Here is an 18,719-nt window from a genome sequence, read left to right as displayed (position 1 = left end):
TTTCTTCAGCACCAGATGGAACTGCAAATATTTTTTGAACCTGGTAACAGAATGAATGTATAGATACAAAACCTAGACTGGCTTTTCCAAATAAACTTTTTTTAAAGAAATGTTTTTCTCTTCAAATGTTCATTTTCTTGAGGAAAATATTGCTGTGTCTTCATTTTCATTATCAAGATTCAATTTGGCCCTTGCTAATATTAAATAGAAACATTCAGTTTATGTGCTTTGGGGAAGAAAATTATGGGATTTGGGGTTATGTTACATAGCCTGATGAAACCCTATCAAAATTACTCTTTAAAATTTCTCATGAAATTTCTCATGAAACTCACTTCACTGATAATTACATACATACATAAACAAATTTTTTAAAATAAGATATCATTTTGTTAAATGACTTTATAACATTAAGAACTGCAAAAGGTCCTCTAAGAACGGTTTGGAGCATGGCCACATGCCTGTATCAGGAGCAAGGCACTTCATCTCCCAGCTGCTGAGAGTACTGGTTGCTGACGGCTCATATCTGAGTCCTCTTCTGCATCTCACTCTCTGCCAAAGGTTTGCCCAGGGGCATCCCACCTTTAAGGAATGGTCAAAAACAGGGTACAAAAACACGCCCCCTTGCCTATATTCAGGTTGACACTGAAAGGAAACCCCAGATCCAGAGCCCCTATGGGGATTGCCTGTGGCCTCCACGGCAATGTGTTCACAAATCAGCTTCTCCCTCTGCTTCCATCTTTCCAGTACAGATGTTGTTCCCAGTAATTATGCACATAAATCTCCCATTGGAGTCTCTTTCCCAGGTAACTCGATTTAAGAGTTAACATTGAAAGTGGTCCCAGAAATAAGACGCTAAAATGGAGTTTGGGAATTCCCTGTTGGCCGTGTTTAAGAGTCCACCTGACAGAGCAGGGGACACAGGTTCAGAACCACATGCCACAAAGCAGCTAAGGCCACACACCACAGATACTGTAGAGACCAAGTACTGCAACTACTGTGCCCCGCTCCTGCAACTAATGAAGCCTGGCAGCTCTAGAGCTCTGCAACAAGAGAAGCCATCGCAGTGAGAAACCCTCGTGCCATAACGAAGTGTAGCGCCTACTTGCAGCAACTAGAGAAAGCCCCTGTGCTCTGTGTTCAGTTGCTTAGTCATGTCCCACTCTACAACCCCGTGGACTTCAGCCCATCAGGCTCCTCTGTCCGTGGGATTTTCCAGGCAAGAAAGCTGGAGTGGGATGCCATTTCTTCTTCCAGGGAATCTCCCTGACTCAGGAGTCAAACTGGCATTTCCTGCATCAGCAGGCAGACTCTACCACTAAGCCACCTGGGAATCCCCAGAGAAACACCATACACAGCAACAAAGACTCAATGCAGCCAAAAATAATAAACAAATAAAAATTTTAAAAAATATGCGGCAGTTTTGGACTTGGATCTCTGCCAGCCAGCTGCCAGTGAGAGGCCCATTCCTAGCCCAGAGAGGACTGATAGCACCTGGTTATTACTGTGGCAATGTGATTACTAATTTGAATTTCATATGGCTCAGTGGTAAAGAATCTGCCTGCAATGCAGCAAAAGCGGGTTCCATCCCTGGGTCTGGAGGATCCCCTGGAGGAGAAAATGGCAACCCATTCCAATTCCACGGACAGAGGAGATTGGCGGGCTACAGTTCATGGGGGTTGTAACGAGTCTGACACGACTGAGCACTCAGATGCCAAAGCTGTGCCCCACTTCAGATCAGATCAGTCGCTCAGTCGTGTCCGACTCTTTGCGACCCCATGAATCGCAGCACGCCAGGCCTCCCTGTCCATCACCAACTCCCGGAGTTCACTCAGACTCACGGCCATCGAGTCAGTGATGCCATCCAGCCATCTCATCCTCTGTCGTCCCCTTCTCCTTCTGCCCCCAATCCCTCCCAGCATCTGAGTCTTTTCCAATGAGTCAACTCTTCGAATGAGATGGCCAAAGTACTGGAGTTTCAGCTTTAGCATCATTCCTTCCAAAGAAATCCCAGGGCTGATCTCCTTCAGAATGGACTGGTTGGATCTCCTTGCAGTCCAAGGGACTCTCAAGAGTCTTCTCCAACACCACAGTTCAAAAGCATCAATTCTTCGGCGCTCAGCCTTCTTCACAGTCCAGCTCTCACATCCATACATGACCACAGGAAAAACCATAGCCTTGACTAGACGAACCTTTGTTGGCAAAGTAATGTCTCTGCTTTTGAATATGCTATCTAGGTTGCTCATAACTTTCCTTCCAAGGAGTAAGCGTCTTTTAATTTCATGGCTGCAGTCACCATCTGTAGTGATTTTGGAACCCAGAAAAATAAAGTCTATGCCCCACTTGGTTACCTGTAATTGAAGTAAATGAATTAAACAGGGCCTTTTGCATTTAATTCAATGGGGTCCCAAGAGTCGGACACGACTGAGCGACTGAACTGAACTGATAGCTTAGACGAGACTGCCACCTCCTGGAGAAGCTAATAAATACTGGTGACTGAAGTGTTCCCATCCTTTTGGGAATCAGCATTAGGAAACTGATTGCATCTCCAAGCCACCTCAGTATTTCTTCATGAGGTTAAACCGATTCCTAATCTCTCACAACCTCTGTGAAAAAATTTTTGCATAGGACCAAGATTTCAAAGCATCACGACTTTTCCTAGGTGACAAGAAAACGGTAATTTAAGTTTAAACAAAAAATAATATTTTAGAACTCTCAAGTCTTAATTCTTAATACTCATCAGCTCTCTGAAGTAGGAACTATTATAAACACCTCCACGTTACCAAGGAGGAAAATAAGTTCTACGGAACTTACGGTTACCCGACTTTTGGCCGAAACCCCACCCAGGAAGTCAGAACTGCCTCAGCTGGGCATGCGCAGAAACACACCGACAAATTCTGTAGAAATTTCAAGAGGCGGCAACTGAGGGGTGAGGTGGGCCTCTAAGGTCCCAGCATTCCTTTCGTGCCGCCGCCAAGATGGCGGCGCCCATGTTGCGGTGCATTTCTCGGAGCCAGTGGCTTGGTACCCAGGCCCTGTCAGGAGTCTTGCCCTTGGGGCTGCGTGAGGCCCACTCGGCCGCTCAGGGGTTGCTGGCGGTGCAGAAGGCTCGGGGTCTGTTCAAGGAATTCTTCCCCGAGAAGGGTACAAAGACAGAGCTCCCAGAGCTCTTCGACCGCGGCACGGGAGGGAAATTTCCCCAGACCATCTACTGCGGCTTCGACCCCACGGCCGACTCGCTTCATGTCGGGCATCTGCTGGCGCTTTTGGGCCTTTTTCATTTCCAGCGAGCGGGCCACAACGTGATCGCGCTGGTGGGAGGTGCCACGGCGCGCCTGGGAGACCCAAGCGGTCGTACCAAGGAGCGCGAGGCGCTGGATGCGGAGCGCGTGCAAAGCAACGCCCGTGCCCTGAGTCAAGGGCTAAAGGCCCTGGCTGCTAATCACCAGCAGCTCTTTGCAAATGGGCGGACCTGGGGCAGCTTCACCGTGCTGGACAATTCGGCGTGGTACCAGAAGCAGGACCTGGTGAACTTCCTAGCGGCAGTGGGTGGCCACTTCCGCATGGGAACGCTGCTAAGCAGGCTGAGTGTGCAGACTCGGCTCAAGAGCTCCGAAGGCATGAGTTTGGCCGAGTTTTTATACCAGGTGCTCCAGGCCTATGATTTCTACTACCTGTTCCAGCATTATGGATGCCGTGTCCAGCTGGGTGGATCAGATCAGCTGGGCAATATCATGTCTGGATACGAGTTCATCCACAAGTAAGCGCCTGTAGGCCGGGAGAAATCTCAGGTCAAATAAGTTACACACAAATAGCCTGTAATGCACTGTCAGTATTGTGGAGTGACGCCCTTTGTTTCAGCCCTTTTATTTCCCCTAAGAGTCTGATGGGGTTAATTTTATGTCACTGGCTAATGAGAACTAAAGTGCTGAATTAATGATATTAGGTATGGGATATATTCTAGAGCTCTGAAGGAAATAGAGCCCACTAGTCAGACACTACTGAACAACTTCACTTTCACTTTTCACTTTCATGCATTGGAGAAGGAAATGGCAACCCACTCCAGTGTTCTTGCCTGGAGAATCCCAGGGACGGGGGAGCCTGGTGGGCTGCCGTCTATGGGGTCGCACAGAGTCGGACACGACTGAAGCGACTTAGCAGCAGCAGCAGCCAGGATTCAGATTGTATCTGTTTGCTGCTTCTAAGAAGCTTTTCTGTGTTTCTAATTTGAAAGACTGTTTGTAACCTGACCGTGACTGGACCACCTTGAATAGTTTCTGCTTTTGCTCTGCACCTTCCTTGAAGCTAAGTGTTAGTCACCGGTTGGCATCGAGAAAAAAATTTTTTCAACACCAAATATTTGTGAATAATATATCTTTAATGGCATTTTCTAGAGGGAGATGAAATACAGGGCCAGCTCATATGCTACTCATTTTAAAAATCCTTTAAAATACCTCTTTTAGTGTCTCTACCTGACCACACCTTTACCTAGTTTTTTCTCTTCTCTTCCCACCCAACCTTTAAAAATTTCTAGGCCCCAATTATGTGGCATTTCCCCTTGGCTTGCCCAGAGTCACTGGTTCAGTTGCAGTTCAGAATGACAAATGTCAAAATAGGGTGCTGTGAAAGCAGAAAGATGGACAAGAATCCTGGTTTAGAAGGTTAAGGAAGGTTTCTTAGAACAAAAAAACCACACTGAAATCAGAATAATTAGCAGAACCTGCCACCACTTGAGCTTGAAGCACATAATAAAGTTATTCTTTATGCATAGGTTGACTGGAGAAGATGTGTTTGGAATCTCTGTTCCTCTAATTACAAGTACAACTGGAGCGAAACTGGGCAAGTCTGCTGGCAATGCTGTTTGGCTAAACAGAGATAAGACATCTCCATTTGAATTGTATCAGTTTTTTCTCAGGCAACAAGATGATTTGGTAGAAAGGTGAGTTCTTAATAATTGTGTGCTGAGAAAAATTAAGTTCATTAACCTCATGATACAATTTTAGTCATTGACTCTCTCTGCACCCTTCATCCCTTCATAGTTTTTTGGGTTTTTTGTTTATTTTAACATAGATTCTATTTAAGGCAGTACATCACTGTAACACTGTAGTTAAACACTGTTGGTTAAAGCAGAAAACTACTGTGGGTGCTAAAAAGGTTAGAGCCAAGTTTGTGATCTGTATCTAGCAGGGTTATTGCGTTCATATTCTAGTTTTTTACTCCTTTCATCATAAACGTGACTTTTATTTTACCATTGTCTCTAAAGCTCCTTTTTTTAACATAAAAGAAGATCCTTTTTTTAAGTGATTTTTCTCATTGTTTCATAATATGTCAAACTCTTGGAAGAATATAAATTAATGAGAAATACACCTGCAACAAAGAAAATGAATTTTTCCCCAAAAATGCCATCTGACATAATGATCACCAAAAATAATTTAGGAATAATTCTTTAATTTTTTAAATATCTAAGACTTTACTACAGAACATGAAAAACCACTATTGAGTAGGAAAACAAAGTTCTCTCAGCGTATCTTAAGGATTGCCAGAGGGGACCAACAGTGAGATTTGGGTGAGTGTATAATAGTTGGTATATAGGATGTGAAGGCCCAAGAGGTGAGAATTAAGCAAGATGAGGGTCTGGAGCAAGAGTTTGGTCCATTTTGGGGACCAATTGCCTGAGAGTAATTTCAGGAGTATCCCTTTAAGGAAGTTGATGGTGCTCAGTGAGGCCAGATGCCTGGGGCTATAACCTAGATGGAAATTCCAAAAAATATTATGTTGGAAAGCCCATTGTTTAGTCTCTGGAGAGGTAAAGTGGGTCAGAGTCAGTAATGCCTGGCAATCCAAAGGGAACAAAAATAAATTTACTGAGGCAAGAGATTTGCATCATCCAGAGAAGTCCCATGACTGTAAAGGCATATCTGGAGGCCCCAGGAGAAAAGGGAAGTGGTCAGTGAAATTAACTGCCAATGGGAACATGGTTGGTCTCCCCAGGGAATATGTCCCCATCTGAATATCCTCCATTGGTTTGGGAACAGAGACTACAATCATCTGTTACAACTTTGGCTGTTGCTAAGAAGATGATGGTGAGTCTGCTCAGTAGAGCCCAAGCTGTTAAGGCCTGAATTCCTTAGTGACCCAAGGAATTGAGAGCCCATTTTTTTGAGCTGGTAGTGTGTGCTGGGTAGAGTGTGGTGGGCTTAGTACTGCAACAGTCTGCAGTACTGTTGAAATGGCTTCCAGCATAGAGCAGGTGGTGCTAGTATTCTTGCCAGGAGAATCCCTTAGACAGAGGAAAGTGGTGGGCTACAGTCCATAGGGTTGCAAAGAGTCAGACACTACTGAAATGACTTAGCACTCACACACAGAGCAGGTAGTCTGAACAGAAACCTGAGTAGCAATGATAGGAACTAGGGACTCCTTCCAGGTTTGGGCCAAATGGGCTTGTCTTATATGAGAAAATTGTCCCTTAGCCATTGGCCAGACCAAACCACGAGGTCATTAGCAGTAGCCCAGGAGTCTATGAAAATGTAGATCTGCCAACATTCTCTTTTTTTGGCTTACTAAGGGCTTCCCTGGCGGCTCAGCTGGTAAAGAACACCTGCAATGCAGGAGACCTGGGTTCGATCCCTGTGTTGGGAAGATCCCCTGGAGAAGGGAACAGCTCTAGTCTTCAGGCTTGGAGAATTCCATGGACTGCATAGTCCATGGGGTTGCAAAGAGCTGAACGTGACTGAGCGACTTACACTTTCAAGGGCTAAGTGAACAGCTACAAGTTCTGCCAGCTGGGCTGAGTCAGGACTGCCTTCTTCAGCTAGAGAGGCCCCTGAGACCAGGGGGAATGCTGCAGTCCTCCAGCTAGCTGCAGTGCATACATACAGTGGTGGTGCTGTCATTGGTTAAGAATATGGACTCCCTGTCCATCTCAGACAGTTGGTCCCAAGGGACTCTCCAAGCAGCAGGAGCACCATTACCAACTCCAAAAGACTGTTAGGCAAGAAGCTGATCATGAGGGAAGCTGCATTCTCCTGTAATTTTTAAAGGCTTTGATATCCAGGTTAGCCCTCTCCTGAAGGTACCATTTTAATTTTACCAAGGAGGCATCTCTAACCCAGGGCATTAGGTGGTTGTATTGGTTGGGGGCTGTTTAGGGCCTCAGTTTCTAAAAGATCCTGGTAGAATCCTTTGGGGTTAGCCACTTAATCCAAAATCCATAGGAAATCAAGTAGACTTATATTTGGTCCAGACTCCAAGGAGACATAATCAGATATGGTCAAGTACTGACTTGGAATGTGGAGCCAGATGGGACTAAAGGTAAGGCTCATTGGCCTGCCTGCTGGGCAGCTTCCCAAATGTATTGTTGGGCTCGCCTCAGTGAAAGGTGGCGCCTTGCATGTGACTGTGGCAAAGAATTGGTAAGAGGTGAGGGATGTGTTGCCTCCAGAACATGAAAAGGCCTAGTACACGTACCTGAGTGTACTGGCGGTTTAATGATGAGTGATTTCCTCCATGTCTAGGAACCCTGTCAGTGCTTTCCAGTGCCCTTTGAATGGTTTTGACAGACCCAGTAAAATGCACAAGCATTACGCCATGATTAGACAGAGCACCTTGTAAAAAGAATTCTCTGGACTTAGGGTCAAAGAGACTCAAGGTTAGAATGAGGAGGGGGTCATTTAAGTCACTCTGGTCATAGAAATGATAAACCAATTGGACCATGCCAGTTTTGCACAGCAGGAGATAGGCCTTTAGCAGTAATCACTGTGGTGGAAGGATGGGCCCAGTCAGGCAGTAAATGTCCAGATGAGGCAAGGGAGGGCCCTGGTACAAATACTGGTGGGTCTAGGATCATCTGCCTTCCTTTCTTCTCCCTCTTCATCCTCACTGGAAGCCTATAACCCTGTCAGCCTTTCCAGTGGTGGTAGGGGTATCTTATGAGGCATGTTGCTTTATTCTGTCCCATTCAGGGGAAATCTGAGGGGACTCAAGATCTTTGGTTTCTTAGAGGAAGGAAACATATATCCTGGACAGATAGATCTCTGAGAAGGTTGTAGATTTTAGGATCTTTAGATACCAGCCAGCTGATGCATTTCAGCAGCCATGAGTAACAATTTAGGTTCTAAAAACCTAAAATTGCCAATCAACTCCTTCCTTTTCTTCCTTATGCACAGAATTTCAGTTAAGGTGTAATGTCTGATCTGTTTTTACTTCCTGATTCTCATAATCTTACATGTCGTCACCAGAAAGTTTGTGGAAGACATCCTCATGAGCCTTCTTCATAGGTGGCTGCCTCCCTTTTCAGGGTGTCGCAGTCATCCTCCCCAGGACTGGGCTCTCCCTCCAATGGCAGGTTACCACAGGGTCTTTGGGAAAGCCCTCAGCCTCTGGAGCATAACACTAGAGCCTTGGCATATAGGTACATAGCAGCAATAAGCAACACCCAGGAAACCTCCATAGGGGTTCTGATCTATCAAGGAGCTGCTGTACCTCCTCAGGGGTCTTACAAGCCATTGGCACAAGATGTTCTGAGCATTTATATTTATCCATTGTTCAACATCACACCAGATACTGAACCCATGGTATCCCATTGGGTTTGGGGGACAGAGGAACAGCACGCCTTAGCTGTATTTCCCTTTCTTTGCTCTGCTATTTTTCTGTTGTAGGGTTGTTCCATTCATCCAAGTTAGGAAGTGTAGTCCCAGTATGACCCACTCACGGGGCAGGTCTCTTTCCTCCTTATATATGTGAGTATCCTTGTCTTTGCCTTGCACTCAGAGCCTCAGGTTGGGCAGTGATAATAGCCTTGGGATCCATTCCACCCTCTTTAGCTCTCCTTACCCTGAGATGTGAAGGACCTTCATGTACATTAGTCAATCAAGGCTTTTATAATTGGTGGTCTCATCATCTCATTAGAGGATATGACTTTGATTGTTGATCACAATACTGCAGATATTGTTGAATTGTGGCAGCAGTGACATTTTGGGATGAATACTGAGGTAACATGAGGCAATATGCAAAAGACGTAATAGCATTATGGACCTCCAGCATACATTGCTACCCTTGCAAACATGTTATCCATCTGGGTTAGCCAGCTAGTAAACTAGTCAAAGCTAAACGGCAGTCATGCAGTCCTGCCAACTATACCTTTGCCAGTTATGTGGGCCTCAACCTGTTGGTAGTGTTACGTCAGCTAGAAATGCTTGGTAGTGGGTAGGGGGTGGCCCTCACCTGGGCCCATACTACTTGTTGGAGCCCCCACAGACATTTCCTTGCTGCTACTGCTAAGTCACTTCAGTCGTGTCTGACTCTGTGCGACCCCATAGACGGCAGCCCACCAGGCTCCGCCATCCCTGGGATTCTCCAGGCAAGAACACTGGAGTGGGTTGCCATTTCCTTCTCCAATGCGTGAAAGTGAAAAGTGAAGGTGAAGTCGCTCAGTCGTGTCCAACTCCTAGCGACCCCATGGACTGTACCCTACCAGGCTCCTCCACCCATGGGATTTTCCAAGCAAGAGTACTGGAGTGGGGTGCCACTGCCTTCTCCTTGGCCAGAGTCAAACTTGTGACTAGACTAGACTTGTGGTCCTTATGACTATAAGACACGCCTCAGCAACAATCATCAGGGAACCTTAAAAAATAAAATGTATTACTTAGTTTCCAAAGGGCACAGGCACACAGTGAGTCAAGGATAGAAAGGGAGGGAGGACCCACCCAGGGCTCTGCCTTTATTGGGGTGACTAGGATTCCGCAGGTTCACTCTTCACTGGCTAATTTAAAACAGGGAAAACAGGGAGTGGGAAGGCTGGAGAGGGGTCATTCAGGCAGTCAGTTATCTCAGTTACCCAGGGTTTTCTAAAGGGGATTTTCATCAGTAGGGGTAGCCTAGTTCCTTACCTAGTTGGTGGGTGAACTCTGGGAATTGGTGATGGACAGGGAGGCCTGGCGTGCTGTGGTTCACGGGGTTGCAAAGTCGGACACGACTGAGCGACTGAACTGATGACATACAATTGGCAGTTGTTTATTTGAGATCAGTGTCTTTGAAATGGATACTTTGGCATTAAGCAGTGAGAAGCTTAACGTCAAGCACTTACATTATACATATAGAACCACTTGGAAAAATATGTAGCTGTACCTACTCAGTAGAATACATTTATGACTTGTGTTAATACCAGCTGTCCCTCCCCTGGGCACATCCCTGACAGATTAGTGCACCAAGAGAAATACATGGGAATAGTCATAGCAGCACCATTAACTACTGTCCAGGAGTAGGAACAACACAAAATATCCACACCAAAATAAATACATTGTGAACTATCTTTAATGTGGAATGCTGTATTCAGCAGCTGCACACACAGCAACATGGGTGCATTGCCAACATCATGACAAGCCAGTGAGTGAAGTCACTCAGTCGTGTCCAACTCTTTGCGACCCCGTGGACTGTAGCCTACCAGGCTCTTCTGTCCATGGGATTTTCCAGGCAAGAGTACTGGAGTGGGTTGCCATTTCTTTCTCCAGAGGATCTTCCTGACCCAAGGATCAAACCCAGGTCTCCCGCATTGTAGGCAAACACTTTACCATCTGAGCCACCAAGGAAATCTGATGTGCCAGAGTAGTGATTCTGTTTATATAAAGTCTAAAAAGAGGCAAAACTAAGTGACGCTGTTTAGGGAGGCATACTGAGATGGTAAAAATATAAACAAGGTAGTGACTACCATCAAAGTTGGGAGAGTGGTTGCCTTGAAGGGTGAGGGGACGTGATACAATTGTGCTTCCTTGGCTAGGAGCACTGTTGTGTATCTGTTATTGTTCAGTTGCAAAGTCGTGTCTGACTCTGCAGCCCTCTGAATGTAGCATGCCAGGCTTTCCTGCCCTTCACTATCTCCTGGAGTTTGCTCAGACTTAGGTCCATTGAGTCAGTGATGCCATCCTACCATCTCATCCTCTGTTGCCTCCTTCTCCTCCTGCCCTCAATCTTTCCCAACATCAGGGTCTTTTCCAATGAGTTTGCTCTTTGCATCAGGTATTGGAGCCTCAGCATCAGTCCTTCCAATGAATATTCAGTGTTTTCCTTTAGGATTGACTGGTTTGATCTCCTTTCTGTCCAAGGGACTCTCAAGAGTCTTCTCCAGCACCACAGTTTCAAAGTATCAATTCTTCTGTGCTTAGCCTTCTTTATGGTCCAACTCTCAACAGCCATACATGACTACTAGAAAAACCACAGCTTTGACTATACAGATTTTTGTGGGCAAGTGACGTCTTTGCTTTTTAATACGCTATCTAGGTTTAATACACTATCATAGCTTTTCTTCCAAGGAGCAAGTGTCTTTTAAACTTCATGGCTGCAGTCACCATCTGCAGTGATTCTGGAGCCCAAGAAGATAGTTTATCACTGTTTCCATTGTTTCCACATCTATCTGATGGGACCAGGTGCCATGATCTTCATTTTTTGAAATCTGAGTTTTAAGCCAGCTTCTTTACTCTCCTTTTTCACCCTCATCAAGCTCTTTAGTTCCTCTTCACTTTCTGCCATTAGGGTGGTATCATCTGCATAGCTGAGGTTGTTATTTCTCCCAGCAATCTTGATTCCAGCTTGTGAGTCATCCAGCTGAGCATTTTTGATGATGTCTCTGGAGCAAGAAGAATATATATGATGGGGATGGGGTCATCTATATCTAGACTATTGCTTTTAAAAAGGAAGTATCTGAAACAAAGATGGCAAAATTGAATCTTCAATCAGGGTGATGTTGTATTATTGTCATATTTTTGGTACATTTCTGCATGTTTATTCCATAATCTAAAATAGAGGGGGGAGACAAAAACTAGGTATGTTATATAACTCTAACAGGCTTTTTTTGTTTTTTTCACCCCAAAGATACCTGAAGCTCTTCACTTTTCTGCCTCTTCCAGAGATTGACCACATCATGCAGCTGCATGTCAAAGAGCCAGAAAAGCGGGGTCCTCAGAAGCGACTTGCTGCGGAAGTAACAAAGCTTGTTCATGGACAAGAAGGGCTGGCCTCTGCTAAAAGGTGACCTTGTAGAATAAAGATCACTTGATTAATTAGTTAAGAGACTGCAGAACATTTGGAGCCACTGTTTTAGAGTTACCTTTTACCACTAACAAGGACTGTCAGTGTTAACCACTGACAGTAAATGAATAGTTTAAAATACTAGTCTTCATTTACTAGGAAAAAAGATTGTCCTGAATTAAGCTTATAAATTATACAAGATGAATGTTGCTGTTTGAAAAACTTCCCATCTGGAATATAATGGGTACTTCATAATTGGTTATTGGGTAGTAGAACACGTGTCTGTATAAGCTGTCAACATGATGTGGTTCTCAAAACATGTTTTCCAGGTGTACACAAGCCCTTTATCACAGCAGCATAGATGCGCTGGAAGTCATGTCTGATCAAGAGTTAAAAGAATTGTTTAAAGAAGCTTCATTTTCTGAATTAGTTCTTGACCCTGGAACAAGCGTCCTAGATACGTGCCGCAAAGCAAATGCCATTCCAGATGGTCCCCGAGGGTAAGGTTATTTAACTTTTAGGTTCAAAGTTATATTTCACAGCATGTTTCCAGAGATGGTGTTTTCCTGATAATGGCATCTCATTCCTTATAGATGTTAGGTTAGTCTGAGAATAAAGTGAAAACTGAGAGTACTTATTGCTGAAAATAACTTAAATTTTCTGTACAGTATTACTGTACTCTCTTATGAAGTCCAACCTGGTAAGTTTTTTCTCCAGCATTAGAGAATTGGTTTAAGGAACCACAATTGTATAAATACACTGGGATCAGTTGGCTCAGGGATAGTCAGTTTGAGAAGATCACAAGATCAGAGGCCCTAAGTATACAGATTCACACAGCCTCTCATACTCAGTCTGTATCATCTTATTTGAGGGGCATAGGGGGGTTGCTCAGCCTGTTTTAAAATTTTAGTTGAATTTATTCCATCTGTTCCTTTAGAAGAACTAAAGGGGAGGCACAATCTAGCAAATACGAAGGTAACAATTCAGTGCTAAATGGTTTCAATTAGCCTTTGAAATTTAAATGAAATAATGATATATGTGTATTGTTGGGAGTGGTCAACAATGATTAGATTTATCTAGTTACTAAACATTTCTATTTTTAGGTATCGGATGATTACAGAAGGTGGAGTCAGTATAAATCACAGACAAGTAACAAATCCTGAGAGTGTTTTAGTTGTTGGACAACATATTCTTAAGAATGGACTTTCATTACTTAAAATAGGAAAAAGGAACTTCTACATTATAAAATGGCTTCGGCTATGATGAAAAACCCTTCTGGTGTTGAAACATCCATCATTCATTATCAAGATATACAAACTTATATCTTCACTTATGCAACTCAAAGACTGGAGTATATTCTAGGCCTCAGTGTGAGTAATTTCATTGTTCATACAGGTTCATACATTGTTCATACAGGTTGGTTAAGTTTGTGGAATATTTTATTTCCTAATCCTTAAAGACTAACACAGAAAAGCATGATTTCTAGGTTTAATCTCTTTTAATAATTATGCTTCATGAAAAACTAAATGCTAAGTTTCCTATCCTGTCCTTGCTCTTATATCAGGTAAATATATCATTGGATTTTTTTTGTTGTTGTTCAGGAAGCAAATTCTATAAAAAAGGAGAAAAGTTAGAGGAAGCCATAGACAGCATTAGAATTACAGTACAAATCATTTCTTTTTGAAGAAAAATCAGTACGTGACTTTTCAGAAAGTTTATAATTCAGTGTTTAAAATTTTAAAAGTTTAAAATTCATGTGTTTCCATGAAATTAAATTTACTCATTAGCCTTGTTTTAACTCAGTAAAAAAGGTAGCAATGTCTTATAAATTTATCAACTTTTAAATTAGTCTTTAAGTTTCAACTTCTGTCCCCAAGCAGATTACAGCTTGAGATGAACCAAAAAGTTAAGTAACCAACAAGATAAAATAGAGGCAACAAGATAAAATAGTGGATACACTAAAATATCCAAACATATGAGAATATCAAAAGATATTCCAGGAAGGGAAGTTTTCAGGTCAAATTTAAAGGATCTGGAATCAAGATTTAGTCAAATTAAGCTCTACATTCTTTAGGCAAGTTGATTCTCCAGAACTGTTTGCAACATCTAAAAAATCAGATCATTGATTTTTCTTGATTTCCTTAATTTCATTTGATCACTTGAAGATCAAGTAAAACACACACATACACACAAAATGGTTAACAATCAGATTTGTTCTAGAAAATCTTACAGGCAGCAAAGCATGGCTTTAGAGTTCAAATTCTAGCTATTTACTACCTGGACTATTTGGAGCAAGTCATCTTCATATGCAAAAAACTGGAGATGTATTATAATAAAACCTCAGTCAATTATAAAAATCTAAATAGAAAAAAATCATTAAACTTTTATATAGTATAAGCTATATTGCTATGTTCCAAAGTAGATTTGCATGTACTCCTCTGGGAGTACAGTTAGGAAGAATTCACTTATTGACAAGGTTTTTAATGTCACTTCATACTAGCAACTTTATTTACAAAGTAAGAACATACAGGTATCCATTGTAAGTCAGAGATCATCTCTACATTTCAGAACTTCACTCGGTTTAAGGGCCAACAAAAGGAGGTTTCCTCTTTCTGTACCTATCTTGCCTGTTTTTCTTTGTACATGGTGTGTAGTACTAACAAGTGCATTACCATAGCAGGTAATGTTTTCAATTTCAAGTTTGCTGGAAAAAGGTGCATTGTAAGGTTCTGTCCCCTTTACAAATTAACAAAGTTAGACTAGAATGGTAATCATCTGATCTATCTCAAATACATGAATCATGGATGGCTATAATTTCAAAACTGATGTTTAATAATGGCAGAGTGATTTTAAAGTATGCTAATAAACATTTTGGAAGCATGTATTCTATAAGATGGTACTGCAAACAGATTCATAGTCCTGTATCACCAGACTGAATCTGTTATGTTTGAGACCAGTTGCTGATCCTGTTGTTTCTCAGTACAGTATCATTAGCTAAAGGTAACACACATTCATATGTTCCTGCCAGTATTTTTTCATAAATGCCATAACATAAAAATAAATTTAATATCTGCAATATATAATTCATCTTAAAATTTATTATGTAATTCACATCAAGAATAATCTGGGGAATTTTGGTAAAATGTGTTCATGTTCTAAACCTCACTCCCAACCCTCTGAGAGTGTTTAGGAGTATGTGTCTGTCAGCATGTTTTTCTGTGAATAATAAAGCCCCATCATTATTTTCGTACCTTTATTCTAATCTACTTTGTTTGTGTGAAGCAAAAGTAATAACTATTACCAACTAACCCTTAGAGAAACGTAGAGAAAGAAGATACACTTAAAATCAGTACAGTATTTGGTTCTAAGACCCTCCTCCAGGTGAATCTTGAAGTGTGGTCTGTGGGCTCCAATTTACAGATGGATTACTGGATTACTACTATTATATTTGAAAGCCAAGGAGAATTTACTAGTTCTTCTAAAAACTAAAGGAAATGGTCATGACCAAGTCTTGCTAGATAATCAAGGCTAGATGGTTGTTCTTAATGCAGTAAAACATAATTCATGCTTCCAAGTTTAAGTAAGATCAAAGGTATTTTAATTTTTAATGCACCAGGGGAAAGTGGACCCAGAAGTGGAAAGACGGTAGCTACATATTATGCACATCACATCACTGTCAGTGTTACAGATCCTCTCATGTGTTCAGCTTTCTTACAGACACATCAAAGGTTGCAGAGAAGCTCAATAAAACTAAATCAAAAGATAATTAGAACAGTGACTACGTGAGTAACTTGTCAACCCATCTCTTTCAAAGCCAGGTCGGTTTATATAGTGCATGCATCATAGTCATTATGAAATGGTGTCTTGGTGCATTCTTCTTGAAGGGCTGTGGCAGCAGCTTTAAGACTACTAGCAGATCACACAGGTCATCTTATTCACAGACAAACTGCTTGTACAACTAGAACTATTAATGGTTCCTTTTAAGTTCAAATGAAACTGTCACAAGACAGACTTGATGTATTTTATATATACTAGGAAATTTTAGAAATAGCCATTTATTATTTGGATTAAATGTGTGATTTGTTCTGGAATACAGAGTACAATTTTCATTTTATAGCCAGTCTTCACATGAGCAGATTCATATCACTGCAAGACACAGGAGTTCATAAATAAAATTCTACTCAAGTAGGCAGGACTAACAAGTCAACAAAATCTCAGGATTACATAGTTCTCTTCACCAAAGATGAGTCTCTCGGATTTCAGCAATAATTTGACTGGCTCCTTGTAATGCCTGCATTAAAGAAGATGATAAAAATTATAAATGTTTAAATTATAATACCAAAGAATCTGAATTAATATGGGATAATCTCTCCACTTTATATGTGGTTGATTCATATCTTCTCTGAAATTTGAATCGAATCAAGTGCCAACAGAGTAATATTTAGCCATCATACAAAGACTATATATGTATATATATCTCCAACCATTTTAAATAATAAATGTTTATACCTACAACCCAAATAAGAACATTTTTTAAAAATTCCCAGTTTACCTTTAGCATATCAGCTGCTTCTTTCCTACGCTGTGCCATGTCCTCGGATTCAGTCAGAAGATCATCCAGTAAGGATGATTTATATAGCTGTCCTACTAACTCACTCTGAAGAGTATCTTTCACATGATTAACCAAAAAATGCATTACTGCCTTTGGCACACTGCAAAGCAATCAAATAATCCATTTATTTGAGAATAAAAACCTAAATTTTAAAAAATACATATATTTTCAAAACGATTAAGAAATTATCCAGCAGTATTCTAGTCTGATTTATATACATAATACTAACCTGTCTTGAATATTCTTTCTGACAATAAGAAAATATGATTTGATGAGTCGTTCAATAACTTCACAGTCTCGCTGTTCACGGGCAGATAGTTTTCGTGCAACAGGAACTGGCTAAATTGGGTGAGGGGAGAACAAATTTACCGTTGTGCCATTTTGAAATGACAACACGTAACAGTACGTTTTTGAGATACCAGTTCCTTCTGTCTTTTAAAATGCTTTCTTGGTAACTTGGTTCTTTGTCCTCAATCATTCTACAGCTTACCAAATTCTACAGCTTACCACATCCAGCAAATTCACAGCGTGGCCTTTTTGTGGACTGGCTGGCATAATTGGAATTGGTTTTGATTTTTCCTCAGCTAGTAACTCCTCAGCTTTTGAAGTTTTCAGCATTCCTCTCCAGTTGCCTGTTGTTGGTTCTTGAACAGCATCTCCAACCCCACCACCTCCAGATGCAGCCTGAAATAAACATGTTCCAAACCTGTACCAACCATATCAAACTGGCATTATCTAAACAAAGTTAATTTTTTTTGTTAGGCGTCAAGGAGAATACCCATCTAGTACCCATCTGGAGTTTAATCTATTTAGAGATAGCAGGGTCAGAAAGAGATGGTGACTGGCATGTGCAACTGGAACCCTGAGCTGTCTAAGTAAGAGGTTCTGTTCTAAATTGCTGGCAAGGCCTTGGCCAGGATATCTTAAATTCCTCTTTTATTACTTGCTAACTTTTCAAAGTTTTTCCTCCTCTCCAACCTCTAACACTAGAGATTGTGGAGAAAATATGAGCTAGCCTTTAAAACAAGACTCACCATTAAAAGCACAAGGAAAGCCAAAACTGCTATTCACATTATTTCTTCAAAGTAACTTTAAACACTGTTGAACTGTGATCTCTCTGAAAGTTCAACATGTCTCCAAAAGTTAAGACTTTATATATTTCTCAAGTCAGTTTATGTTCCTTATAGTCACAGGATAAAAGTAGGAATCCTTTAATTAAGAGAAAAAAGAACACACTCATGATTCTATGAGTTTGCATGCATGCTTTTGTGTGTGTGTTAAGTCATGTCCAACTCTTTGTGACCCCATGGACCGTTGCCCACCAGGCTCCTCTGTCTGTGGGATTCTCTAGGCAAGAATACTGGAGTGGGTTGCCATTTCCTTCTCCAGAGGATCTTCCCGACCCAGGGATCAAATCCACGTCTCCTGCATTGGCAGGTGGATTATCACTGAGCCACCTGCAGGCCCAATAATGACATTAAGCTGCCTAAAATGTTGAATATGACAAACACATCATCAGTTCCCTCAATGTTTATACCCATGAGAAAGGATCTGCTAAAAGAAATCTAGTGTTGTCATTAATCACAAGTGCTTTTGCACCTTCTTTTTTAGGATATCTGTTAGTCTTGATTTATAAAAGAAAAATGACTGTTTAAGGTAACAGGGAACACTAATTTATCAATATTTAAGACATGTTTTTAGATATTCTTTAAGATTTTACAATCTAAAATGAAGATAAAATGGCATTCAGAATTATAGAAATAAAAATGACTTTATATTAAAGTTTAACAGTGTTATAGCAATTGTTAAATGTTTTTTGTATCATTCTGATTCAAAACACTGCCCAAACTTTGTCTCTAAAATATGTATTAAAGATGATGTTTATCAATATATAGGTGGAATATTTATATACTACTTTTTAAATGAGTAACTGTATTTCTAAATGCCTGTTAACTATACATGAGTGATAGACCTACATATGAAGTCTTAAGGAGAGTGAGCAAATTCAAGGTGAAGCCATGAGTAAAATAAAAAGCAGTGATTTAAATGGTTCTCTTAAGATCTTAGTACAGTGGGCTGAGAGAAGATA

At 41.4% G+C, this 18,719-nt stretch overlaps 2 protein-coding genes across 10 annotated transcripts in view; one reads left to right on the top strand and one right to left on the bottom strand.

The window, feature by feature from the left end:
• The first annotated feature begins 2,891 nt into the window (after window positions 1–2,891).
• Window positions 2,892–18,520, top strand: YARS2 (tyrosyl-tRNA synthetase 2). Of its 2 annotated transcripts, XR_003511090.1 has the most exons (6): window positions 2,892–3,757; window positions 4,769–4,936; window positions 11,863–12,018; window positions 12,348–12,518; window positions 13,122–13,388; window positions 17,116–18,520. XR_003511090.1 is itself a non-coding variant. In XM_027541700.1 (5 exons), exons 1-5 carry the CDS (start codon window positions 2,976–2,978, stop codon window positions 13,279–13,281), a joined length of 1,437 nt encoding a protein of 478 aa, XP_027397501.1. In that variant the 5' UTR covers window positions 2,892–2,975; the 3' UTR covers window positions 13,282–15,268. The 2 variants fall into 2 exon arrangements, 1 of the variants encoding a protein (XP_027397501.1); XM_027541700.1 differs by lacking the exon at window positions 17,116–18,520 and having other exon boundaries at window positions 13,122–15,268.
• Window positions 15,594–18,719, bottom strand: part of DNM1L (dynamin 1 like) — a 60,111-nt gene continuing 56,985 nt past the window's right edge. For 4 of the 8 annotated variants that reach the window (XM_027541699.1, XM_027541692.1, XM_027541691.1 and 1 more), the window contains 4 exons: window positions 17,138–17,314; window positions 16,860–16,969; window positions 16,571–16,730; window positions 15,594–16,309 (listed from right to left, as the gene is read on the bottom strand). In XM_027541699.1, the coding sequence (XP_027397500.1) occupies window positions 16,253–16,309; window positions 16,571–16,730; window positions 16,860–16,969; window positions 17,138–17,314 (504 nt within the window). In that variant the 3' untranslated portion in view covers window positions 15,594–16,252. The remainder of the gene's footprint in view (window positions 16,310–16,570; window positions 16,731–16,859; window positions 16,970–17,137; window positions 17,315–18,719) is intronic. The other 4 variants (XM_027541694.1, XM_027541695.1, XM_027541693.1 and 1 more) reach the window with 1 other exon arrangement.

Source organism: Bos indicus x Bos taurus, chromosome 5 (assembly GCF_003369695.1).
Source record: "Bos indicus x Bos taurus breed Angus x Brahman F1 hybrid chromosome 5, Bos_hybrid_MaternalHap_v2.0, whole genome shotgun sequence".
Lineage (NCBI taxonomy): Eukaryota > Metazoa > Chordata > Mammalia > Artiodactyla > Bovidae > Bos > Bos indicus x Bos taurus.
The sequence above is the reverse complement of the archived record's forward strand: the minus strand, read 5'-3'. Positions and strand labels throughout refer to the sequence as shown.